Genomic DNA, 27,553 nt, shown 5'->3' on the forward strand with positions numbered 1-27,553 from the left:
AAATAAAATTAGAAAAAAAAAAAAAAAAAAAAAAAAAAAAAAAAAAAGGAAAAAGACAAAAGAAAAAAATATTGAGAGAAAATAAAAAGGTTTAACCGTCCACTGAACAAAGGGAGGACACACAACATCATTAAAAACGGTAATAATTAGAGCATAAAAACTTTAGAAACACACGTCAGAGGGCTTAGATTTCTCCCCAGGACCTCGCTCTGACCTCATCTGAGGCGAAGAGCACCTCACTGTGAAAGAAAACCGGAGGGAAGACAAGAGCGGCAGAGTCGCAGCAGTGAGGGAGGGTGGCGGGGCAGGGCGCGTGTTTTCCTGTTGGTTTCTAGGTTTGTCTTCTGCTGTCTGTTTTGTTTTCCGTGTGTGGTAGGCACCAGTACAGGCACTGCATGCGACGGAAGTTGGGGGCAATGGGAGAGGAGGGGTGAAGGGTTCGAGGCTGGGGCAGCAGACGGACAGGCGTTATTTCTGCCCGCTGATGGACTGCGCTATAGACCGGGGCGGGATCATGTCTAAAAGGTACTCCCGCTGTCTGTCTGCCAAACTGGGAGCTTTGTGTCCTCCGATGCCGGTGTTCAAGTACGCAATGTTGACACCTGGACGCGGAGACAAAGGGGGGGGAGGGTGCGCAGCCATTAGAAGAGGACGTGTCGCCTTCCTGACTTCGTGCCCCGTGACGGCCCCAGGTCGATCTGGGAGGACCCGGGGAGACCGGGGACGGGTGCACATTTGGAGGTGGGGCAGGAGCGCCAGAGGTTGTCTGCACCTGCCCAGACTTAGGTAAGCTCTATGTGAGCACCCCAGCTTTAGGGCAAGGGGTCCTCTAGAAACTTCAGTCCTACCAAGAACAGAATCAACATGGTCTTGATGGGATGGGAGAGTCAGACAAAGAGACGCACTCACGGAACCTGCTTTGGTTTTCTGTGAAGCAGCGCCCCTCGACCATTCAAACAGGGTGGGGACAGCTGACCCTGCTCTTGTCGTCGAGAGGTCAGTAGCCACACGCCCACAGACGGGCGCACCAGCGAACGGACAAGGGCAGGGACCGGGCTGTTCTCACCACCAGAACCCTAGCGCGCTGTGCTCTGCACGGACTGTGAATTTAGCAAACGTGTGCCAAGTAACAAAAGAATGAAGGGAGAAAGGGCTAAAGAAAGAGTGGACATGAAGAGCCGCCTGCCAGCCTCGAGGCCCCTCCCATCACCCCGCCTTACCTGGCATCCCAAGGAGGCCACCAGGCACAGACAGCTGGGGCGCCTGTGCGAAGTTGGAGAGCATGGAACGGGCAGACGTGGGTATGCCGCGCTGGAGGCCGCTCTGGGGCTGTGGAGCCTGTGACGGTGAGCAGATGGTGGGTCACTAGGTGGCCACGGTGGATGGGGGAAGCGGGGGCAGGGGGGGTAAGGGTCCGGGAGCACAGAAGAGCAGGACTTCCCACCAAGGTGGACACACTGGGATGCACGGGTGACAAACCACCCCCTGAAGATGGCCTCACCTGCCGAAGCGTATGATGTCTCATGATGGTCTCCTGTTTACTGACGCTGGACACGGCCGGAGCCGCAGTGGGGGAGAGGGCTGCCTGCTGCTGTAGTCGCTGCTCGATTTCCTATCGGGAGTCAGCGGGTCAACTTGGCAGGACAGTACCCGGCCGCCTACCCAGGACACCTAGGGCCCCTCCTACTGCTAACGCTGCCGGCTACAGGAGGGACTGGAGAAGGCAGGTCGGGTCTCTGGGCACAAGTGGCCGGCACTGCTTTGCAGATTAAGGGGCCCGTCTGTCCAGGAAAAGCTGGTGCTCAGAAGCCGGCAGGAGAGGCCTGGGTGGTGGCAACAGCTGATGGATGTGCTGACGGCTGACGACTTTATGGAGGTTTTATTTCTGACTCCTGCCTACCTGTTTTCCAGAAGGTCCCTGGATGCTACCCAAAGGGGTATGATGGGTGGTGGGATGGAAAGAGGATTGAGGAGAAGGGTCCAAGCTTCCCAACACATCCTCCCCTCGCCCAGACCCTCTTGCTGTGTGAGCACCACAGGGCACACCAGCGCCCTCCACGCCGTGCCTCTCCGCAGGGCCACGTGACAGTACACGCTCTTCCTGGTCACTCCCTTGTCAAATATGGACTACAGAGAATTCCGTCTCTCCAAGAGATTTCCAGTACAAGTATCACCTCTCCCACCAAAATCCATTTGTTTGAGGAGGACACGAAGTTGACGAGTGATTTCTTTGGTGCTGTCAGGGAAAGCCACGTCTCCGCCTGTCTGTCTCCAGCCGGGACCGCACTGTCATTTATGCTCTTGCCCAACCAGAGACAGTCATATGGAAACGGGCAGACAGATCGGCATGGGGAGGAACAGGGAACCCGGGCCTCCCGGGCATCAGGACTGTGGGGATCACACAGACAAATTCTCTAAAAACCAGAAAGAACTATCTTTTGGGAAAACCCGACCTTGACTAGGTGGCTGGGGAGAGACCAGAATTCTTACCTGTTCCTGCTGGAGGGCTTTAACAAAAGCATTTTTCAGCCGGTTGGTGTGCTCAGCCTTCAGAGCCTTCTTCTGGTTGGAGGTCATACACTGCTCACACAGAATCTTACCGCTCTTCTCCTGCTTCCAGTGGGGGGTGAAATCTGTGCGGCACTGGGCACAAACAAAGGGTTCGACCCGCAGGAGTGAGGCGCAGCTTTTGCCTAGACGCCAACAGAGAGAACAGTCAGGCCCTCACACTTCCTCACCCCCTACTTCTCTTTATCAAATGAATTTTTCAGGAGGTGATTCTGCTGAATTAAGAAGAGACTCTAAAAGAAGAGTGCTCTGCAATTTATAAAGTAACTTTTACTTCATTTGACTGTAACAGCATCACTTGAGGGAATCCAGGCAATCCTGTCCCCGCTTATGGAGGAGGAGGCGGAGAAGCAGAGCCCCCAGCAGCAAAGCCTACGTAAGAACCAGCTTTGTGGACAAGTACAGCAAGAAGGAAGTGTGCTAATCACAGGACAGCAGACTCACCTGCATCCGCCACACGTGCTCCTTAGCACCTTTCTACCTCAGCCCGCGCTCAGCCCTGTCACATTTACATGCTTAGTTATTCGTGTCCGAATGAGATCTGTTCAGAGTCAATGCCGAGCCCTTCGGGCACTTTCCTCTACTGTCAGGTGTTCCCCTGACATGCCTAGAAATTTACTAACTTCCGTTAATGTTAACACTTCACTGGTTCAGCGCTGGTTCACAGCTTCTACATGGTCATGGTCACCTGCTCAGTACAGAGCAGCCAGTACACCTACTTTCCCACCTGTAAGTCCTCAAATGGCAGAGACTGAACATAACATCATAATGTAGCGCAATGCCACACAAGCACCGACATCACATGTAAGTGTTCTAGCCACCAAACTGTGTATACATCGTGCTGGGCACCACTGAAAAGAACCAACCAACATCCTGTTAAAAATATACAAGATCTACAAAACACAATACAAATATTAAGCCTAAGCTGTACAAACACATAAAAGCATTTCTTTTTTTTTTTTTGCCCCGCCCCCTCATATAAAAGCATTTCTAATTTTTTTAAATGTTTTATTTATTTCTGAGAGAGCGAGCGAGCGAGCATGAGCAGGGAAAGGTCAGAGAGAGAGAGAGACACAGAATCTGAAACAGGCTCCAGGCTCTGAGCTGTCAGCATAGAGCCCGACATGGGGCTTGAACCCATGAACCACGAGATCATGACCTGAGCCAAAGTCGGACACTTAACTGACTGAGCCACCCAGGTGCCCCCATAAAAGCATTTCTGACATGCCGTTCCCAAACAGCCTCTGAAAAGCGAATGGGAGGCGGTGTGAGGACAGGAAGGAGAGGTTACTTGGTACGCGGCCCGGGTCAATCAGGCTTGGCAACCTCCAGCGCAGATAAAAGACTGACCAGAAAAAGGAGCCTCACCTTGGCTGTCGATGACACTCTGTACGACTTCTTCCAAGCCCACCATGTAGATGAACTCGCTGTTGGCCGCACTGGGCAGGAAGTGAAGCAGGGGAGCGGGAGGTTTCGGGGGCGGAATCTCCAGGAGGGTCTTTTCCAGCTGTTTGCGAAGAGCCAGTTTGGCGGCAGCCTGGGAGTTGGCGGCATCGGTCATGGCACCAGGGCTGGGCAGGGGTGAGGACACCCTGCTCACGGTCCCCGGCTGCATGTGGGAGGCGAGGTTCATGTAGATGGCAGAGGACGTCGTGCGCTGGCAGGGAACAGAAGAACTCGACTGCTGGAACAGAGGGGTCACAGCGTCAGCAGCGCGGAGTGGGGGAAGGACTGATTACTTCCGGCAGAAAACACTACCTGCACTGCGTGTGGACAACTCAGCTTTCCCAAAACTCAGAAAAAGGGAGGAGGTGTCCAAGCTCAACGAAGAACTCCAGGAGCAGCCAGGAGACACCTGCCCAGAGGAAGGCCAGGACGCGGCCGGGGATGCTGTCTGGCCCACGCGCCTCGGCCTCTCCTTCCCCAGACCCCCACTTTCCCCCGGGCGGGGTGAGCCTGCTGCTGCTCTGCCGTACGGCCCCCCTTCTCCACTCCTACTCCCAGGGGGTCCCTGCTGCTTCCACCTTGGGGACGACCATCCCTACAAGCTCTACCACGATCAGCCTGGCTGTCCTAGAGCTTCTCTATGTTCCAAACCATACATCCTATGGTCCTTTCAACAGGGAAAGCAAAGACAAGACTTCTCTGTTTCCATATTAGGACTTTCTCACCGGCTGGTAATTGATGGCAGGATTCATGTTGGGTGTTGTGGTGCGTACAAGGCCAGGCTTAGGTGGGCCCCGCTGACCCTGGAGCTGGGCTGGGTTTGGTGCAATAACACGTTGGGACATCAACATATGTGGGAGGGTGGTACTGGTCGCTGAGCGGATGACACTGTGACCCTGAGGGAAGAAGAGGAGATGTAGCTATAGGTGGTAAAATGCCCCACCCACATGCTAGAGAGAGAACACTGCCCGTAACACACAGCTGAGTGGAAAAACAGAAACACGGTCAGGCTCGGTAATTTTGTCTAATGATCTATGGAATAAATGTACCAACACTGTGAACCCTGATTAGTGGCAGGAATTCCCTGGTTTTTCTTCATATAAGCTATCTAACCCTAGAAGGCAAAGGGCTGAGCTAGAAGTCTCCAGAGAAGAACAACCATGACGGGAAGAGGAGGATTGTTTACCCTACTGTGCCACCCAGCACCACGCAGCCAAGTCAGCCAGGAGGGACCAAGGGACTGTGCGCAGCACCAGCACCTCTACCAAGGCCAGGTTCTTCTACAATCATCACAAAGTCCCAAACCCAAGCTGGGAAAGACAGGGCCCTCTGACACAGAGACCCCAAGGCAGGTTACGTACCTGTAATGTTCTCAGACTCTGTGGTTCCACGCCCTGGGCCCCGGGCCGGGAGGGAAGCTTGGACAGGCCCTGCTGTCCTCCATGGGCAGGAGACGGCTGGACAATGGATGCTGCGTTCTGTACAACAGGGGTCTGGGGGAGAGAAGAGAGAATGAAGACACAGAGACAGAAATCTGGTATACACCTGCACTTTTAAAATTTCTGGTCAGTGTGAAGCTTCTGTTGACCAGAAGGAAAACTGAGAAAAATGGAGTCACGGCTTTCTTGACTGGGACCCACAATTAAACCACCAACCAACCAACCACTATTCTTAGAAACTAAAAAGCATGGAACTGGACACGAATAGGCTACTAGCCGCTGACTCCAGGGCGCAGCGAGTACCTTCTGGACCACGTTCTCCTTCTGCAGCTGGCTCTGCCTCAGCTTCTTTAACAGCACCAGCCGGGCCTCTTCCAACCTCAGCTCGTCCCTCAGCTGCTTGATGAGCTGCTGCCGTTCCTCAATGCCTTTCCCCTAAGGAAACACGAGGCCCTTAGCTACAGGGACAGGCGCCCGGACAGAGTCCCCCACCTGCGAGACGCTCTCTTCTTCCAGGTCTCAACTCTGTATCTTGCACGAAGCAGAAGCAGTAAGAGGGACTGCTGTCTTCGTGTCCCTGGGGTCCAGCTCAGTGCTGCGAACTCAGCAGGTGCCCAGAAGATGCTTTCAGAATATAAATGCTAAACAACCAGATTCCTGACAAAATAGAAGAATGGGCAAAGGGAGACACTGCTCTTCTTTAAAACACTGTTTCTAGGGGTGCCTGGGGGGCTCAGTCGGTTGGGCGTCCAACTTCCGATCAGGTCATGATCTCACGGTTTGTGGGTTCGAGCCCTGCATCAGGCTCTGTGCTGACAGCTCAGAGCCTGGAGCCTGCTTCAGATTCTGTGTGTCTGTCTCTCTCTACCCCACTCGCGCTCGGTCTCTCTTGCTCTCACAAATAAATAAAACATAAAAAAGAAATTAAAATAAATAAGTAAATAAAAGGGCATGCCCTCAGAGCACCTGGCTGGCTCAGTCAGTGGAGCATGAGACTCTTAAATCTTAGGGTGTGGGTTTGAGCCCCATGTTGGGTATAGAAATTACTTAAAAATAATATATATTTTTTAAGTTTATGTATTTATTTTTGGGAGAGAGAAAGCATGAATGGGGAAGGGGCAGAGAGAGAGAGAGAGAGAATCCCAAACAGGCTCTGCACCACCAGAACAGAGCCTGACACAGGGGCTCGAACCCATAAACTGCGAGATCATGACCTGAGCTGAAGCTGGATGCTTAACTGAGCCACGCATGGACCCCAAAAATATAATCTTAAAAAAAAAATTAAGGGCACATAAGTGGCTCAGTAGGTTGAGTATCCAACTCTTGATTTTGGCTCAGATTGTGATCCCAGGGTTCTGAGATGAAACCCCACATCAGGCTCCGCACTGACTGTGCAACCTGCATAAGACTCTCCCTCTACTTTGTCCCTCCTCTGTGCACACGCTCTCTTTCAAAAACAAAAACAAAACAGTAAAAAGTAAGTAAATAAATAAAATGCCCTTGAAGTTGAAAATCATTTATAAAAAGTTCATCACTGGGTATTTATTAAAAAAATTTGTTTTTAAATGTTTGTTTATTTTTGAGAGAGAGAGACAGAGACAGATAAAGCGTGAGCAGGGGAGGGGTACAGAGAGAGGGAGACATAGAATTTGAAGTGGGCTCAAACTGCTGACAGCTCAGAGCCTGACCGATGTGGGGCTCAAACTCACAGACTACAGGGATCATGACCTGAGCCAAAGCTGGACACTTAACCGACTAAGCCACCCAGGGCATCCCTGTGGGTAGTTACTTAGATTCAAAAAGTAAACTATAAGGGGCACCTGGATGGCTTAGTTGGTTAAGTGTCTGACTCGTGATTTCTCTTTCTCTTTCCTCTCTCTGCAACTCCCCTGCTCGCTCACACTTCCTCTCAAAAATAAATACAGGGGCGCCTGGGTGGCTCAGTCGGTTAAGCGTCTGACTTCAGCTTAGGTCAGGACCACACGGTTCGTGGGTTTGTGCCCCACATGGGGCTCTGTGCTGACAGCTCAGAGCCTGAAGCCTCTTTCGGATTCTGTGTTTCCCTCTCTCTCTGACCCTCCCCTTTTCACGCTACCTCAGAAATAAATAAAATTAAAAAAAAAATACATAAACTTAAATTATTAAGATGGTAAATTAAAAAAAAGTAAATTGTAAAAAACAAAACTGAGACTCTTAGGGAACTGAAGAAAAGAGGAGCAAAAACGAAGAAAGAAATCATTTTATCTTTCTTCTATTTTTTACCTTAAACATCTCCAGGTTGGCTGCTTTGAGTCTTTCTTCCATTCGGGAGCTGGAGCGGGGACTGGAAGCCTCATTATCAGATAAAACAATGATGTCTGGGGAGGGAGTCAGCCTTCCACGGTCCGGCTCACTAGACAAGAAAAGAAAAAAATGAAAGTATTTCAATAGTGAAGGTTCATAGAAAAAGTTAAGAAAACTTCTCTTCCACATTGAACAAAGAAATCCAAAGGAACTTAGGTCTGTCTCAATCCACCCAGGGGATTCAAATCATAGGATGAAGACACCAAGATGTAAGTGGTGACAAACCCTCAGCAAAAGTGCTTGCCATCCAAGTTCCTTGTGCAGGGGCCAGACACACGGTGACTGGCTTCAGAAATGGGAGGGAGGAGTGTTCTTTTTTTTTTTTTTTTTAAATGTTTTATTTATTTCTAGGAGAGAGAGAGACAGCGCGAGCAGGGGAGGGTCAGAGACAGAGGGAGACACAGAATCTGAAACAGGCTCCAGGCTCTGAGCTGGCAGTCAGCACAGAGCCCAACGCGGGGGCTCGAACCCACGAACCGCGAGATCGTGACCTAAGTGAAAGTCGGACGCTTAACCGATAAGCCACCCAGGCGCCCCAGGGAGGAGTGTTCTTATCACATCAGTTTGAATCAAAATTCTAAATGCTTCCCCTGTATCTCACTTCCCTTTGGGTTGTCTCCCTGGTTATGCAGAGGCTCAAGAAGGAGCAAGCAGCCTGGCAGAGGCAGAGCTTGGGTAGGGAATGCACGCTGTGAAGGAGGCACGCACTGCAGCCTCCACGGCGCGGCCCCAGCTCCCTGCGGGCTCCCCCAAGATGAGGTTATAGGGCACCCCTGGCGGCAGTACAGAGCTGAGGCCCAAGAAAGCATGGTTGCCAGCTGCCTGAGGGGGTGACAGTGCCAAGTCTATAGCCCTCTGGGGGACCGAAATCCCTAAACCACACCTATGGAACTTGCATCTACTTACCAGATTTGTACTTAGTATCTTCCCTCAGAAATAAACTCTCCAGAAATGACTTTGAAATCTAAATCTTCCTCATTGGCTCCTCATATTTCAAATCTCACTCATTAGACAACTGTGGTTTTGGTCTTTTGGGGCTGGTTAAGAACATCATACTTGTTTCTCATAGACAGTAAAAATGGCACTCCCTGTTTAAGAGCTGGATGACAAGAATTCTGGAAATTCTAATTGCCTCAGATTCCCAAATCACTGACCACATCTTCTAACTCTGATTTCTTGAAAAAAATATTTTTTGGGGGTGCCCGGGTGGCTCAGTCGGTTAAGCGTTCGACTTCAGCTCAGGTCATGATCTCACAGTTTGTGGGTTTGAGCCCTGCGTCAGGCTCTGTGCTGACAGCTAGCTCAGAACCTGGAGCCTGCTTTGAATTCTGTGTCTCCTCTCTCTCTCTGACCCTCCCCTGCTCACGCTGTCTCTCTCTCTCTCTCTCAGAAATAAATAAAACATTAAAAAATTTAAAAAACTTTAAAAATATTTGTTGTTTTCAGAGACAGAGCGCAAGCTGGGGAGGGGCAGAGACAGAGGGAGACACAGAATCTGAAGCAAGTTCCAGGCTCCACGTTGTCAGCACAGAGCCCGACGTGTGTCTTAAACTCATGAATCAGGAGATCATGACCTGAGCCAAAATCAGGCAATTAATTGACTGAGCCACCCAAGCGCCCGCTAACTCTCTGATTTCTTTTTTTTTTTTTAACTCTCTGATTTCTTAACTCAAAGATATCTTCCCAGACCCTACTGCCTTCAGTTCTTCAGTATAGTTAGGAATACACAGACCTAGAACAATGTGTTCTTAGTTCTTAAACATGAAACTCAAATCCTTAAGTCCTGAGAGCCTCTCTACCACTTCTCTGGGTCTCTTGTCTCAGTTGCTGTTGGGACATGGATGCCCAGGTTTTTGGAAAAAAACACCCTGCCTATCTGGGTTAGGCATTCCATTTCTCAACTTCCAGGCACCTGGAAGGCTCAGCTGGTTGAGTGTCTGACTCTTGATTTCTGACCGGGTCACGATCCCGGGTCACGATCCCAGCTTGGGACCAACCAAGCCTCTCTGTCTCTGCTCCAAACTGAACATGGAGCCTGTTTGGGATTCTCTCTGTCCCTCTCCCCTCTCTCCTTCTCTATGCCCTTCTCTCCTGCTCACACACTCTGTCTTAAAAAAATAAATAAACCAAATTTAGCTAAGAACATAAAATACAGGGACAGAATGATACGCATGACTGTCTTGGAAACAATTAGGTTTGTCCGGACCGCTGTGCTGGCACTGGTCACAGGCGGCTGAGCATGTGGGGTTAGGGAAAAAGAAGCCACTAGAGGGAGAAGGGCCTTTCTTTCCCTAACCCCACATTGCTGGTATAATGGTCGGGACTACCTGAATTCATTTTCTGGTTGTTTTAGTTTTCCTTTCTACATTCCTTCATCCTTGTCCCTCCATCCCTGACACCAACAATCCAGATCTCCTTCCCTTCTTCCGGTCGGGGCTGGAGCCATGCATCAAGATTAGTTCTCTATCTCTAAGCTAAGGAAACTGTCCTCACTCAAGTGAGTGTCACTTGCTGCTTCGGGATGGCTCAGTGACAAGGAGGGCAGATCCGTTCCTGGACGGAGGCTGCGGAGATGAGCGGCATTTGTCGGAAGTTGTACCTGAGAACAACCCTGAGATTTTATTTCTGGATGTAAGCAGACCCACATTAGGTACAGGACAGGCAAGGAGAAGCCCCAGTTTTGTTCCATTCTTCAAGGTTTTTGGTTCTGCTTTGTTTTGTTTTTTTTTTAACTTCTGACCTGGGATTCTGGTCTCATTTATTAAACTTTCTAAGGAGAGAAATTATTTTGCCACTTTCCCGAACATATATATGACTTACATAATTTGGTGTTCTTAAGTATGAAACCCTAGCAGTTGGAGAGAGATTACTAAAAGCCTGACCTGTTGCTGACATCAGTTACGACTCGGACGGGCAGGTTTACAAAAGACACGTACTGCCTGATCCTTCTCCTGGTAGTAAAGACAACTAAATAGAAAGAAAACGGCTGCATTTCCCTAGCACTCCAAAACATAAGCAAACACTGGTTTCATACACACCTGATGTCCTATAGTTTGTAACCTGCCCAACCGATGGCAAAAAAAAAAGTTTCAGGCAAGTACGATATGGCTATCATTGATACCAGAGGCCCTTCATTCTTTCTTTTATTTAAAAAAAAGTTTTAATGTTTTATTTATTTTTGAGAGAGAAAACAGAGACAGCGTGAGCAGGGGAGGGTCAGAAAGTGAGGGAGATACAGAATTGGAAGACAGGCTCCAGGCTAAGCTGTCAGCACAGAGCCTGACGTGGGGCTCAAACCCACAAACTGTGATATCATGACCTGAGCTGAAGTCGGACACTTAGCCGACTGAGCCACCCAGGCGCCCCTCTTTCTGCTTTTAAATTCTCTCCTTTTGTCCATATCAAAGACACTGTTGCTCTCCTTGCTGAACAATCAATGCTGTTCATTCTTATAAAAAGTGCGGGGCTAAGTAGGAATAACTGTCAGTGTATCTGGGGAAAGAGAAGAAGAGTGTCAGGGGCCAGTAAGGCCTAGTTTTCCATGTAGAATGGGGATCTAGATTGTTTACATCAACCCTCTTTTCCTGGAGACCATTAGAAACAGCTCCCAGTTTCTAGAGGATCAAGTTTCAAAAGCTCATTCCTCTAAAATAAAATCAAATGCAATGGTAGAGTTTTCCAGGTAGTCTGACTTTTCAGCACAGACTTTATTTATTTAGTACCGTACCAATAATAGCACTAGGGAGACCACACCACAATGTGTGACAGTGCTTCCATGAAAAATGCATTTTCAGGGCCAATTTGGGATGTGAGGAATCCATCTAACACCTCTCCTCCTCTCCCCCCACTCAGGTAGGACCAATATTTGCTCAAAGCGGGGAGGGCACTTTCGGGGCAAGTGGTTTGCTTAGGGGCACAATCTCCTTCATCTGCTTTCTTTTTCCCCCAAAGGATCTAAGGATTAATCTATCTTCATAATCTTCAGCTCATACTACATATAGCTTCCAAGCTATCTAAGGATTTTTCTCCTCTTTTATGACCAACAGGGAATTTATCTCAAGTTTCCTAAAGGTTTTAAATGCTCTTACCAAGAATAATGTCCCCTCACTGGGTGTGGCTTAAAAAAAAAAAAAATCCTGGGATAATACTAGTAACTATACATTAAAAGCTAGAGAAAGTGGGGGCACCTGGGAGGTTCAGTTAGTTAAGTGTCTGACTCTTGATCTTGCTCAGGTCTTAATGTTTATTTTTGAGAGAAAGTGAGAGAGAAATCACAAGTCAGGGCGGGGCAGAGAGAGAGCAAAGGAAGAATCCCAAGCAGGCTCCGAGCTATCAGCACAGAGCCTGATGTGGGGCTGGAACACACAAACCGTGAGATCATGACCTGAGCTGAAGTTGGATGCTTAACGGACTGAATCAACGAGGTGCCCCTCAGCTCCGGTCTTGATCTCAGGGTTGTGAGTTCAAGCCCTGTGTTGGGCTCTGCAGTACTCATGAAGCCTACTGTACAAAAAAAAAAAAAAAAAAAGCTGGAGAAAAGAAATGCAGGTAAGGCTGTAAGCATTCCTTTCTCCCTCAGGCCTAAGACAAATTCAGCAAGGCCAGCTGGAGGGCAAGTGGACTATGCCCTATCTATCAGCTATATCTGAACAATTAATAAACTGAATGTTCTTGAAGCTAAGGTTGTCTACACTGTGATTCACTGTCCTGGAAGCTGTCACCCTCAGACAGTGCCTCTTAATATGTGCTCCACTGTTTCAAGTACTCGACCTTGAACTCAAGAAAAGCCCCGTGTGCATGTGAGAGTGCACGCACAGGAGGGAGTGTGTGTACCACGTATTAACATTTATACGTACGTGAAGCCCGAGGAGGGTGGTACACACAAAGCAAGGATGGAGAGAATGACCACATGAAGACAACTGCCTTGTTCACATAAGAAAGGCCACGCCCATGCTTCTGGATGTATTAGAAGCTGGGACTCTATAACAAACATTCTACAACTCTCAGGACGGTCTGATGCTCTCCTAAAATGGCTGTAAGATTAGAGGGAAGCGTGTGTTATCTCATTTCCAACTGGCCTATCAGCTCTATGGTGCCTCCTTCATCCAGAGATGACCGCTTTATCTTAAGGGCACGAGCTACATAGGGTTCTTCTGCACGGTAAGCAAATATATGAGGCACCGAGTTTCATCTGGAACTGAGAGGAATTTGTGGTCAAGCCAGATGGCACACATACGTCTTCTTTCAAGGTTTAGGATGGAAAACACCTCCTCTCATTGGCATTCTTTCCATCTCCGTTGCTTACGAGAAGCCCCTGTTGCCGGAGGCAGCCGGGCTGAGCCATACCTCCGCCTGGCACTCATGTCGACGGGCTCGTCACTGATGTTCTCTTTGCCTGGCCTCCCTGCAGTCCTGGCGTCTCCGTGAGGCCTGAGGTTCCCATTGAGCTTCTCTTCGTAGCCCTTGACGCCACTGCCGTCCTGTTTGGTGGGCAACTCATGCGGCACCTCAAGATTCGCCAGATCCTTCCGTTTGAGCAGCGCCAGCATTTTCAGGCGCTCCATGGCCTCGTGCCCTTCCATTTTGAGTCGCTTAGCCAGGACATCGTCTCGCTCATCTGCTGGGTCCAAGCTCCGCTTCAACAGGTTCAGGCGAAGAGCATCTTCCGTCATCCTATCCATCCTGTGGGAGGAAAATACAAATGAGATCAGAACACAAGCCCTGTAACAGTCCACAAAGAAAGAGGATGGGTGGTAAAGGTATTCAGAAGAATCACAGGAGCTCCTGGCTGGCTGAGTTGGTACAGCATGCAACCCTGGATCTAGGGTTGTGAGTTTGAGCCCCACGTTGGGTGCAGAGCTTACTGGGGAAAAAAAAAAAAACGAAAAAAGACAAACAAACAAACCCTAACAGTTATATGGAAGTTCAAAGATCACTGAGCTAACTAGCTACACTCTATTTTCCCAGAACACCTATATTAAAGGAAATTTCTCCATTTAACTTCAGCAGTGGAAAGTAAACTTCAAGTACTTTCTAGTTGTTAAGGTCCTGACTATACCACCGCTATACTCACCTGTACGGTCCATTAAAGAGGCTACACCTTTCAGAAAATAAACATTCTTTTTTACTTTTTTTGGTGCCTACAATGTTCAAACCATCTGTACTGGTTTTAACTCTCATACCGAATTCTTCTCCTGGAAAATACCTCTTTTATGGACCAGGAAGTTCCTCAAGTCACCCAGGCACATCTTTCATTGGCTTATCTTACAGAGAAATATGAGAAAGATGAACTAAACAGAGTGTTTAATGGGCAGCCTCAACTGTCTGGATGCAGCAAGAATCAGAGGGGCCCACTGTTATCTGCCCTCAAGTCTATACAGTATCTTAAGATACTTGGCTTTAATGAAAGACTCAGGTGTTTAGGCTGATGGGAGGTAATGCTTTCTCTACTTACGTAGCAAAATTATTAAAGGCAAGAAAATTACCATTTTCCCTCCTCTTTGATTTTTTGAACTAACAAAATCTAAATACAGAACTTCTTCCACACTTTAAAATCCAGGGCTTGGGGTGCCTGGGTGGCTCAGTTGGTTGAGCGTCCAACTTTGGTTCAGGTCATGATCTCACAGTTCCTTGGCTTGAGCCCCACGTTGGGCTCTGTGCTAACAGCTCAGAGCCTGAAGCCTGCTTCCCATTCTGTGTGTCCCTCTCTCTCTGTCCCTCCCCTGTTCATGCTCTGTCTCTCAAAAATAAATAAATGTTTAAAAAAAAATTTTTTTTTAAATTTTTTTTAATGTTTTATTTATTTCTAGGAGAGAGAGAGAGACAGCGTGAGCAGGGGAGGGTCAGAGAGAGAGGGAGTCACAGACTGAAACAGGCTCCAGGCTCTGAGCTGGCAGTCAGCACAGAGCCCGACGCGGGGCTCGAACCCACGAACCGCGAGATCATGACCTAAGCGAAAGTCGGACGCTTAACCGACTAAGCCACCCAGGCGCCCCTAAAAAATTTTTTTTAAAAATCCAGGGCTGTTTTCCTGGTAGGAAATAGAAATGAGGCACCAGAAAGAAAACTTTTTTTTTTTTTTAATGTTTTATTTATTTCTAGGAGAGAGAGAGAGACAGCGTGAGTAGGGAGGGTCAGAGAGAGAGGGAGTCACAGACTGAAACAGGCTCCAGGCTCTGAGCTAGCAGTCAGCACAGAGCCCGACGCGCGGCTCGAACCCACGAACCGCGAGATCATGACCTAAGCGAAAGTCGGACGCTTAACCGACTAAGCCACCCAGGCGCCCCCAGAAAGAAAACTTTTTGAGTCACAGGTTCAAACTGCTAATTACACTTACAAGATCAAATTATTTAATAAGTTACTTCACCTCCCTAAATCTCAATATTATCTGTAAAAGCGGGTACTTAGAAGATGCTCAACAGAATCTTTTTTTTAAGTTTTATTTTTATTTGAGAGACAGAGAGAGAGAGAGAGAGAGAGAGAGACAGCAAGCAAGGGAGGGACAAAGAGAAAGGGAGACAGAATCCCAAGCAGGCTCTGCACTGCCAGCACGGAGCCTGATGTGGAGCTTGAACTCATGAACTATGAGATCATGACCAGAGCTGAAGTCAAGAGTTGGATGCTTAACTGACTGAGCTATGCAGGCACCCCATGAAGATGCTCAACAAAATTTAATTTATATGCTCTAGGGTTATGAGCTCTATACTCAAAGATATGACATCAGGCCCAGTGATTCACAGACTCAAGCAGCAGGACAGAGAAGCCTACGAATGTTAACTGGTGCTCTTGAAAAGAAAAATATGTATATGCTTGAGGCGTCTTCCTTCTTGTAGTGAGGAATAAAATAAGAGCTATTTGATCCTTTCCTGGGTATGAAAAAAAAGCCAGATCTCTGAGTTTTGGGGTAATGTTTCTTAATTCTCCCTTAAAAAATTGTTTTTAAATGTTTATTTATTTTTGAGAAATAGAGCACAAGCAGGTGAGGGGCAGAGAGAGACAGAGACACAGAATTTGAAGACAGGCTCCAGCTCTGAGCTGTCAGCACAGAACCCGACACGGGGGCTCGAACCCACAAACGGGGAGATCATGACCTCACCAAAGTCGGACACTTAACCAACTGAGCCACCCAGGCGTCCCTAATTCCCTGTTTTTAAAAGATCAGGTTTATTGAGACATAATTTACACATCACATAATCCACCTTTTTAAAGTGCATACTTCAATGGCTTTGAATATATTCAGAGTTGTGTACCCACTGGCCACAATCAATATTAGAACATTTTTATCATCTCCCCTGCCCCTAGAAAACCCATACTCCTCAGCAGTCCATCTGCCCCCATCTCTGCCCTCAACTACTTTTTGCTCCTAAATTTGACTATTTTGGACTTTTCATATAAATGAAGTCACACAACATATGGTCTTTTCACTGAGCATCATGTTTTTAAGGTTCATTCAGTTTGGAGCCTGTATTTGTACTTGGTATCTTTTCATGGCCAAATGATATTCCACTTGCACAGCTGTTTATCCGTTTATCAACTGGTGGGCATTTGACCCCCCTAACCCTGCTTGTTGCTATTATGAACAATGCTGTTACGAAATTCTGTGTACAAGTTTTTGTGTGAACGTGTTTTCAGTTCTTTAGGGTGAATACATAGGAATGAACTGATGGGTGCTGTGCTGGCTCTTTGTTCAACATTAAGAATCATTAGGCTGCTTTCCAAAGAGGCAGCACCATTCTATCTCAGTGCCAGCAGTGTGGGGGTCCAACTTCTAACAGCTTCAGACAGACATATTATAGAACATACAGACATTCTTTAGCTACAGGTCCCCCTAAGGAACTGTGTTATTTCTTCTTTTTAGTGCTTATTTATTGAGAGGGAGAGATGTTTATTTAGTGAGTGCATGTGTGTGCACGCAAGCAGGGGAGGGGCAGAGAGAGAGGGAGAGAAAGAATCCTAAGGAGGCTCCATGCTATCACTGCAGAGCCCAACTTGGGGCTCAATCCAGGAACCATGAGAACACGATTTGAAATGAAATCAAGAGTCTGGTGCTTAACTGGATGAGCCACCCAGGCACCCCATGATATGTATGAGTTCTGAAGTGGCATACCTCTGAAAAATATCCCTAGGTGGGAACTGGAAAGCTCAGTACTACAGAATAGCAAAAGTTAAGCTCTAACTGCACAGTAACAGTGTTCCAGGTAACTTGATCAACACCTCATGCTGAGAGCACCATTAAGAATCTCAAGGGAACTGTAGGTGGGAAAAGTCTGTTACTCAACTGATCATGCACCTAGATGCAAAGAATACTCCAGAAAAGCACACAGCAAGATATACAAATGCAAATTAATACAGTATCGTGTTCTAAGTTTTGAGACAAATTATATTCATGAACACTGAAAACAGAAGACAAAGCAACAAAACTCAATAACCTAGAGTTGAATGAATGGAGTTTGAGACAGCATCATTATCCTGGCTTCTCAAACGGTTATACAAACAGTTGAATACTGCTCAAATAGTTCTTCCTTGTTATACTCCAAAGAAATAAATGGATATGAAAGCTGGGAGAAGCCAGAACCAGATATCTGAATGTCTAAGTTAAGTAATCTTTCCCAAGAGATGATCTGAGAACTCTGACCAAATTTTCCTTGCCCATTCTTGACTTTACTGATCTTATTACAAGCTCCAATTGTATGTGTTCATAGCCGGGCGTGCCTCAAAATCCAACGAAACATGGATGAATCTTGAATATAAAGTGAAGTAAGCCAAACACAGAAGGACAGATATTTTATGGTTCTACTTATATAAAGTATTTAGAATCTGCAAATTCAGAAAGACAGAAAGTAGATTAGAGGCTACCCATGACTGGGGGTGGCGAGAGGGCAATGAGGATCTAGTATTTCATAGGAACAGAGTCTCTGGGATGAAGAAAAAGTTCTTAAAATGTACAGGGGTGATGGTTTCACACTATGAATGCACTTAAAGCGACTGAATTATATAGTTAAAAATGGTTAAAATATTAAATTTTGGAAAAAAAGAAAAAAGGAAAATAAAGAGAAAAAATGGGGGGGATAACGGTAAATTCTGTGTTATGTATATTTTGACACAATAAAAAAAAATCCAATGTAACAGACAAATTAAAAATGGCACAAAAGGGGGCGCCTGGGTGGCTCAGTCGGTTGAGTGTCCGACTTCGGCTNAAAAATAAATAAACCATTAAAAAAAAATTTTTAAATGACACAAGGGGGTCATAGAAATGTTCTATGGGTTATAGAATTGGGGTTATAGAAATGTTCTAAAGCTGGAATGTGGTACTAGCTGTACAACTCTGTATACCTACTAAAAAAAGTCACTAAAACATAAATTATACTCCAATAAAGCTGTGAAAATAGTATTCAATGTAAACTTGTCACACAAAAATTCCTCTCCAAAAAGCCAAACAAAAATTCTATAAAATAGGGGCGTCTGGCTGACTCAGTCAATGGAGAGTGCAATGCTGAATCTCAGGGTCGTGAACTCAAGCCCCACATTTAGCATGGAGTCCACTTAAAGTAAAAAACAATTTCTGTAAAATAAATGTTGTATTTTGCCTTTTAATGCATAACCAGTCTTTTTTGTTTCTTCTGGGCTGCTAATGATAACAGCTAATCTTTCTTAAGTACCTACTTAAAAGCCAAACATGCTACTAGGCACTTTACCATGTGTTATTTAAATTTCCTCAACAAGTTAGTAAGTGGTGTTACCCTTACTTTGCAGCTGGGAAAACAGGAAATCAAATATCCCAGGACTGTAAAACTAGACAGTGAACCTGGAACCCCATGCAGGTCTAGCTCACTTCAAGACTGTCACACGGAGGGATGTATCAGAGCTGGATAATCTTAAGAAGCAGTGCTGGGTACCTGGGAATGTGCATTCCCATCCATCAGCCCCCACTAATACTATGTATAAACACTATGTGCCAGCTAGAGGGTTAGATGTTAAATTGTTAGGAATAAAGGTGAAAAGAGACTAGGCCACTGTCTTTTAACAGTTTCATTCCAACAGGAGACAGATGTGCATGGAACTGAAGGAAGTACTTGTATGTTCACAGGAACCCATCTTCTCTGCCTTCTTATATCTTGCTTTTCTTCTTTATATTTCAATGAAGAGGACTGAATTCATCTAGAGGCAAAAGGTAGAAGCCTGGGAATCACCCCTGACTTTTAAATCTCAGTCTCCAACTCGTATGCTCTCTTCCCTGGAATGTGAGTGTGAAAACACGGGGTCCTGGCATGCTGCTGCTGGCAGCCATCCTGTGGCCATGAGGGAAGGTAGGCAGCCTGCAGATGAAGCAGACAGTGCACAGAGCACCGAGCTGGGAGCTAGTCACACAGCTGTGCCACACATCAACTGCCCTGAAGCTAGTGTCTGGATTTCGGTTATACAGGCAAATAAACTCCCTTAATGTTTAGGCCAGTATGAGCTAGGTTTTCTGTTCTATAAACTGAAAATATCTTAATGGAAAATTATCAGAAGTGCCAATGTGACATCAAGGTGGACATATCCAAAACACAGGTGGATACATGGCAAACCAACAGAAGAGCCAGCACCTAGGCCAGAGCTGGAGATAAATACTTGAACAGCGAGAGGAGGTAATGGAAGTAATGTATGGGCAGTAAGTGAAACTGCCTAGAAAAAAAATATATAACCACAAGAAAAGAGGGCCAAGGATAGATTCTTAGGCAATACCTACATTTAAGGGTTGGTTGGTCGGAGGAAACTAAGAAATGGCCAGAGGGCTGGGGGAAAACTAGGAAAGCTGGAAATATCAAGAAATTAAAGGAGAGTTCCAAGAAGAGAGTAGTTAATTATGTCCAACAATTATAGCAGGAAGATGCCCAGCTTTATTTTATTTATTTATTTTTTCGAGAGAGACTGCGCGAGAGAGCACGAGCGCGCGCGCAAGCAAGGGGCAAGGCAGGGGTCCAAAGGGACAGAGAGAGAACAGGATCCACACCCAGCTTGGAGCCCAGTGTGGGGTCGACTGCATGGCTGCGATATCGTGACCTGGGTGTAAATCAAGAGTCTGACACTTAACTGACTGAACCACCCAGGTGCCCTCAAAAATACCCAGCTTTAAATCTGCTGTCGACTGTTATAAAAAACAGATGGTAACACAGCTCTAGAGCCATGCTTGTCAAGTTTCCATCTTACTGCTAACACCAAACCAGAATGCAGGTGTGCAGCACAGGCTTCGACGACCCTGAGAGAGAGGAGGACGGAGGGGTGAGCAAACGGAATTAACATCTACCAAATGCCTGCTGTCCACTAGGCGATGTACAAGCCCTATTTGCTCTCGCACTAAATCACATCACAGGATTAACAGAAAACTTTTGTCAGTTAAGTTAGAAAAACCCCAATTTTCAAAAATGATAAAATTAAGCCTATAGTTACATAAAAGTAAAATAGTATTTCTTTAACACATAAAAAATAAGTTGTTCTGGGGCATCTGGCTGGCTCAGTCAGTGGAGCATGTGACTCTTAATCTCAGGGGCATGTCTAGCCTCACGCTGGGCGCAGAACTTACTTAAAAAACAACAACAAAAAAAAGCTCTATGCCCAAACTGGGGCTTGAACTCACCACCCAGTGGATCAAGAGTCACATGGTTATCCAACTGGGTCAACCAGGTATCCCCTTAAAAAAAAAAGTTAAAAATATTTTGAGGGCATCTGGGTGACTCAGTCAGTTAAGCGACCAGCTCTTGATTTTGGCTCAGGTCGTGATCTCACGGTTCACGAGTTTGAGTTCCACGCTGGGCTCTGTGCTGACAGTGTGGAGTCAGCTTGGTATTCTCTTTCCCTCTCTCTCTGTCCCTAGCCCATGCATGCTTGTGTGCTCTCTCTCTCTCTCAAAAAAACAAAACAAAAAAACCCTTAATATTTTGGTTTCAAAATTCTGAGTAGAAATGAAAAAATTTCATTTAAAATATTATACACCCTTATATACATTCTTTATGTAGTTTTATATATTATATATAATACTCATGTAAGATACACAGTAAAACCCTCGTTTGCGAGCATAATTTGTTCCAGAAACATACTAGTAATCCAAAGAGCTTGTAAATGAAAGCAAATTTCCCCATAAGAAACAATGGAAACTCAGATGATTTGTTCCACAACCAAAAAATACTCATATAAAAATGATTACAATGCTGTAATATAAAATAATAAAGAAAGTACAAAATATAAAGAAACATAAACAAATTAACCTACACTTAACTCTGAAAACCTCTGTGGCTGGTGAGAGGGAGACAGGAGAATGGTTACTGGGTAGGACGACTTTCACTATCACTAATGGAATCCTTTTCTTTTCATGCATCTTTAACAAGGAACCTGTCCAATAACACTTAACTTTTGCATCCTTTTGAGGATTTCGCAGAAATGTGACACTGCATTGTCATTAAACAGATCTATCGCTTGCTGTGCTACAGCCTTATTCGGGTGGTGCTTTTCTACATTTTGCACTGTTTCCCACATTTTACACATCTCTCTGATCTCATTTGGATCCAGGGATTCCTCGGCTTTCTCCTCCTCTGCAGACAAGATCTCCTCTATAACCTGTTCTTGCCTGTGATGCAGATCCATCGGTTCGTCGGTGGTCGGCTCCTGGCCAAGCTCCTCCACCAGCTCCTGAATGTCGTCCTCATGCACCCCCAGTCCCACGGTCTTCCCCTAGGATACAGTGTCATTGATAACTGGTGGCTGCTGCTCATGAGCGAGCCCCTCTAAGTCACACCCAAGAACACAATCGGGCCACAGTTTTCTCCAAGCAGAATTGAGGGTTCTCTTGGTGACCCGGTCCCAGGCTTTACCGATGATCTTGAGGCAGTTCATGATGTGGAAATGATTTTTCCAAAACTCTTGAAGGGTAAGGTTTGTTCCTTTGGTCACCTCGAAGCATCACTGAAATAGTGCTTTGGTGTAGAGCTTTTTAAAGTTCAAAATGACCTGCTGATCCATGGGCTGGAGGATCGGAGTGGTGTTGGAAGGAAGGAATTTGATCTTAACGAACTTGAACTCCTCCAGTAAAAAAGGAGGAGGATGAGCCTGGAGGATGAGCACGAGCATTACCCACAACCAGCAAGGCTTTGAGAGGCAGATTCTTCTCTAAAAGGTATTTCTTCACTGCAGGACCAAAGACCTCACTGATCCACTCAACGCACAAGATACAAGTGACCCAAGCCTGGCCCTTGAATCTCCACAGAACATTTAACTGGCTCTTCTGCACCTTGATTTCTTGAGAGCTTGTGGATTCTCAGAATGATACATGAGCAGGGACTTGACTCTGAAATCTCTGCTTGCATTAGCACAAAATAAGAGGGTGAGACGGTCTTTCATGGGCTTGTGACCGGGCACTACGTTCTCTTCTTCATAATGTAGGTCCTTTCTGGCATCTCTTTCCAAAAAAGTCCTGTCTCATCACAGTTAAAAACTTGCGCTGGCAGGTAACACTCGGAAGCCATAAGCTTCTGGAACTTGGTAGCGAATGCCTCAGCTGCTTTAGTGTCTGAACTCACAGCCTCTGTGGCTCACAACACTACGGATGCCACTTCTCCTCTTAAAGTTATCAAACCATCCCCTGCTCACTTTGAAGGCTTGTTTTCTGTTGACGTACCTGGCAGTTTACTTATGAGGTCGGTGTACAAGGCATTTGCCTTCTCGCAGATAAAGTTCTCAGTCACAGTGTCACCTGCTAGTTACTTCTCGTTTATCCAAACCAGAAGCACCTTTTCTACATCTTCTAGAACACGTGGCCATTGCTTTGATATTCTTGTGACTCCTTCTGCTGCACCTGGCTCCCTTATTTCTTCTTTAATATTGTGAAAATGGTCAACATAGACTTCTTATAAAATCTTGCAATTTTGGTCACTTGTATACCTTGTTTGTACTTCTTCATGATTTCCTTAACTACCACCATAATCATCCCCTTACTCAACATTTTCTGCATGGAGGCCATTTGTATCCGCTCATACTGATGTGGACTACAGCACAGTATTAATAACCTCTGGTCATACACTGTATTGAAGGTAACCATCAGTAAGGCAGCAGAGGAAAGGGTCTATAACTGGAGGCAGCCTGACCTAGAATGAAGCAAAGCGTCCCTAAGCTTACTCTTGAATGGAAAAGAGACTACACAGGTGCTTTGAAGCGACAAAAAAATACACGAGTGCCAGTTGTGGGTACCTTCCAACATTCTGAAATATCACTGATTTCTGCCAAACACCATGGTCTGAGGTGAAGTGTGGAAGACGGGTCACCCACAATCCAGCAGTGAGAGAGAACCAGTGGCTCAGTTGTGATCATGTGACGTTCGGTGTGACTTACTACTCACAGGGCAAGACACAGCTTGTTTATCAAGTTAAAATGTATTAGAAATGTTTGCTCATCTTTCGGAACATTAGCAGAACAAGTTACTCAAAATCCAAGGTTTTACTATATATAAAATAAATATACCCTTCTCATGAATTCTAATACTTGCCTTAATCTAAAGACTTTATTTTTTTAGTAATCTCTACACCCAACACAGGGCTTGAACTCACGACTCTGAGATCAAGAGTCATTTGCAAGGCACCCCCAAATCTAAAGACTTTTTATTTTTTAATTAAAAACAATTTTTAAAAATGTTTACTTATTTTTGAAAGAGAGGGACAGAGTACGAGTTGGGGAGTGGCAGAGAGAGAGGGAGGTACAGAATCCAAAGCAGGTTCCAGGCTCCGTGCTGTCAGCACAAAGCCTGGCATGGGGCTTGAACCCATGAACCATGAGATCCTGACCTGAGCCAACGTCAGGTGCTTAACCAAGACTGACCCACCCAAGAGCCCCAATTTTTTAATTTTTTAAATGTTTATTTATTTTTGAGAGAGAGAGACACAGAACTGAAGAGGGGGTGGGGCAGAGAGAGAAGGAGACACAGAATCTGAAGCAGGCTCCAGGCTCTGAGCTGTCAGCACAGAGCTGGATGCAGGACTTAAACTCACGAGCCATTGAGATCATGACTTGAGATGAAGTCGGACGCCCAACCAAGCCACCCAGGTGCCCCAAATCTGAAGACTTTTAAACAAATATTAGTAAGTGAGCAAAAATTTTCATTTGTTTCCAATATTTTTTCTTACTGATTTTTCTCTCTCTGACCCATCTTCCAAATGGTCACAACATGGAGTTAAGGGGAATTTTCAGATTTGGGTCTAACTAAGTAGACTCCATGCCGAGTATGGAAACCAACACGGGGCTTGAACTCATGACTGTAAGAGTAAGACCTGAGCAGAGATCAGGAGTACCATATTTATTCACCTGCCGAAGGACAACAGAGTTGTTTCTAGTTTTGTTTTGTTTGCTATAATAAATAAAGCTATGATGGACATTTATATACAAGTTTTTGCAGAAACATAAGCTTTCATCTTTCTGGGATAAACGCTTAAGAGAGTGACTGCTCAGTAATATAGCAAATTATGTTTAGTTAAAAATTTTTAAAGTTTATTTATTTAGAGAGAGAGAACGAATGGGGAAAGAGCAGAGAGAGAGAGAGGGAGAGAATTCCAAGCAGGCCCGAGACCAATACGGGGCTTGAACTTATGAACTGAGATATCATGACCTGAGCCGAAATCACGATTTGAATGCTTAACCAACTGAGCCACCCAGGTGCCACAATGTGTAGTTTTAGAAGAAGCCACTAATCTGTTTTCCAGTGTAGTCATATCGTCATGTGCTCCTGTAAGCAGTGCTTAAGAAGCGCAGTTTCTCCACATCCTTACTGGCATTTGGTGCTGTCATTATCTGAGCCGTTCTCAGAGGTCTGTAGTGATACCTCACTCCAGCTTTCACATGCATTTCTCTAACGGCAAATGATGTTGATTATCTTTTTATGTGTTTATCTGCCACATGTAAATCCTCCTTTGTGAAAACCCTCTGTTCTTGTCTTTTCCCCACTTCTGGTTAAAGTTTATTTATTTTGAGAGAGAGAGGGAGAGAGAAAGAGCAGGGTGGGGCAGAGAGACAGAAATTCAACACCACAGACACAGTCAAAGCACCCTGTGTAACTTCATCTCCAAACCATTCTCTACCCTCTCTTCTTCTCTCCCCAAAGGCACTATGATGGATTTATCATTTCCATGAATTTTTTTTTAATGTTTTATTTATTTCTAGGAGAGAGAGAGAGAGAGACAGCGTGAGCAGGGGAGGGTCAGAGAGAGAGGGAGTCACAGACTGAAACAGGCTCCAGGCTCTCAGCTGGCAGTCAGCACAGAGCCCGACGCGGGGCCCGAACTCACGAACCGCGAGATCATGACCTAAGCAAAAGTCGGACACTTAACCAACTAAGCCACCCAGGTGCCCCTCCATGAATATTTTTATAAGATTATTATATATCCTTAAATAATGTATAGTTTGTATATTATTATAACTTAAAAAGTAGCTCCTATAAGGGGCACCCAGGTGGCTTGGTCGGTTAAATCCTGGACTCCTGACTTCAGCTCACGTCATGATCTCGCAGTTCGTGGGTTTTGAGCCCCATGTCAGGCTCTGTGCTGACAGTGTGGAGACTGCTTGGGATTCTCTCTCCCCCTCTCTCTGCCCCTCCCTCACTTTCATTCTCTCTCTCACAATAAGTTAACTTTAAAAAAAATAGTGCGTGTACATATCCTTTTTCATTTGCCTTTCAATGTTCAATTTTTTTAATATTTAAAATTTATCCAAGTGAATGCATGAAGCTCTAGTTCATTTGTTTTAACTGCTGTGGAACACCACAGCAAATATATACAGTTTAGTAACCCATTCTCCAGTTCAACAATTAGGCATCAATTTGCTGATATTTAATGATGCCAAGTCCACTTTTGGCCAAGATGGTGTTAACATGGGCTGGGCTGGATTTAACTTCCCACCTGAAATAACAAATCTCCCCCACCCCCAGCAAAATACATAAATTGAGGGTTTTCAAGACACTGGACATCAGACAACAAAGGCAGGGATCCCGCAGGAACCAGAAGCAAATGAGGTGAGCTAGCCAACTGTCCTCATTTCTTGTCTTGAGAGTTCTGAGGGCATGGTATGGACAGGGGGACCTGAGGCAGAGCAAGGCGTCTTGTGGCGCCCACCCAGGAGATGTGGGTGCAGTGAGACAAAATCAGCTAGATTTCAAAAAGGGCAGAGTACCACGGAGGTGAGAGCTGCAGAAAGATGGCTATCACAAAAAAGTAAGTATTGAGGAACACACAGAGAAACCGGAACCTTCACACACTGCTGGTGGGAATGTAAAACAGTACAATCACTTTGGAAACAAGCTTGGCAGTTCCTCCTAAAGTTAAATGTAGAGTTACCATATAATCCACAAATTCCAATGCTAGGTATACACCCAAGAGGACTGAAAACATTATTCCCATGCAAAAACCTGTACACCAATGTTCACAGCAGCATTATTCAGAATAGCTGAAAAGTGGAAATAGCCCAAATGTCCACCACCTGACAAACAAAATATGGTAGATCTGTACAATGGAATATTATACAGCCACAAAAAAGAATGGAGTACTGATAAGAATTATAACATAAAAGAGGCACCTGGATGCCTCAGAAAGTTAAGCATCTGACAACTTTGGCTCAGGTCATGATCTCACAATTTGTTAAGTCTGAACCCCACATTGGGCTCTATGCTAACAGTGTGGAGCCTGCTTGGGTTTCTCTGTCTCACCTCTCTCTACCCCTTCCCCATCTGTGCTTTCTTTCTCAAAATAAAGTTCAAAAAGAAAAGAATTACAACATACATGAACCTTGAAAACATTACCTAAGTGAAGGAAGTCAGTCACAAAAGGCCATATATTGTATGATTCCATTTCCATGAAAAATCCAGACTAGGCAAATCTATGGGAACCGAAAGACTAGTGTTGCCTAGAGCTGAAGAGAGGGTCAAAATGGGGAATGTCTGGGGCGCCTGGGTGGCTTAGTCGGTTAAGCATCCGACTTTCGCTTAGGTCATGATCTCGCGGTTCGTGGGTTCGAGCCCCGCGTCGGGCTCTGTGCTGACTGCCAGCTCAGAGCCTGGAGCCTGTTTCAGAGTCTGTCACTCCCTCTCTCTCTGACCCTCCCCTGCTCACGCTGTCTCTCTCTCTCTCTCTCTCCTAGAAATAAATAAAACATTAAAAAAAATTAAACAAAAAAAAAAGGGGAATGTCTGGTAATGGGTCAGGGGTTTCTTTTTGGGGTGATGAGAATGTTCTAATCTTAGACTGTGGGGATTGCACAACTCTGAATATACTAAAACCATTAAACTGTACACTCTAAATAGGTGAATTTTGTGGCACGTAAAATGTATCTCAATAAAGATGTTAAAGAACACAATGGATGATATTAATAGCAGATTAGCTATCAGAGAAAAAAAAGATTTAATGAACCAGAAGACCTAGTAATAAAAATTGCCCCAAACCAAAGACAGAACAAAGAATGCAGGGCACCTGGGTGGCTCAGTTGGTTAAGTGTCTGACTTCAGCTCAGGTCATGATCTCACCATTCATCAATTCGAGCCTCACATCAGGCTCTCTAATGTCAGCACAGAGCCTGCTTCAGATCCTTTGTCTCCCTTTCTCACTGACCTTCCTCAGTTCATTCTCCCTTTCTCTCAAAAAATAAACTTGAAAAAAAAAATAGAAAAGGGAATGATTAAGAAAGAGTATTAGGGGATGAGGGGACAACTTTAAGCAGCCTAATATAGGATAACTGGAGCCCCTGAAACAGAG

General features: G+C 45.6%; 1 protein-coding gene across 5 annotated transcripts in view; it reads right to left on the reverse strand.

Annotated features, from left to right (window-relative positions):
* Positions 1-17: 17 nt before the first annotated feature.
* GATAD2B (GATA zinc finger domain containing 2B) overlaps positions 18-27,553 on the reverse strand; it is an 83,824-nt gene continuing 56,288 nt past the window's right edge. For 3 of the 5 annotated variants that reach the window (XM_077764106.1, XM_077764107.1, XM_077764105.1), the window contains exons 2-11: positions 13,143-13,478; positions 7,716-7,845; positions 5,757-5,888; positions 5,376-5,507; positions 4,740-4,910; positions 3,937-4,252; positions 2,491-2,693; positions 1,502-1,612; positions 1,221-1,338; positions 18-602 (exon numbers count right to left, since the gene is read on the reverse strand). In XM_077764106.1, coding sequence (XP_077620232.1) covers positions 469-602; positions 1,221-1,338; positions 1,502-1,612; positions 2,491-2,693; positions 3,937-4,252; positions 4,740-4,910; positions 5,376-5,507; positions 5,757-5,888; positions 7,716-7,845; positions 13,143-13,477 — 1,782 coding nt within the window. In that variant the 5' untranslated portion in view covers position 13,478 and the 3' untranslated portion in view covers positions 18-468. The other 2 variants (XM_077764108.1, XM_077764109.1) reach the window with 2 other exon arrangements.

The sequence above is a fragment of the Crocuta crocuta genome, unplaced genomic scaffold (assembly GCF_008692635.1).
Source record: "Crocuta crocuta isolate KB4526 unplaced genomic scaffold, BGI_CrCroc_1.0 scaffold528, whole genome shotgun sequence".
Classification (NCBI taxonomy): domain Eukaryota; kingdom Metazoa; phylum Chordata; class Mammalia; order Carnivora; family Hyaenidae; genus Crocuta; species Crocuta crocuta.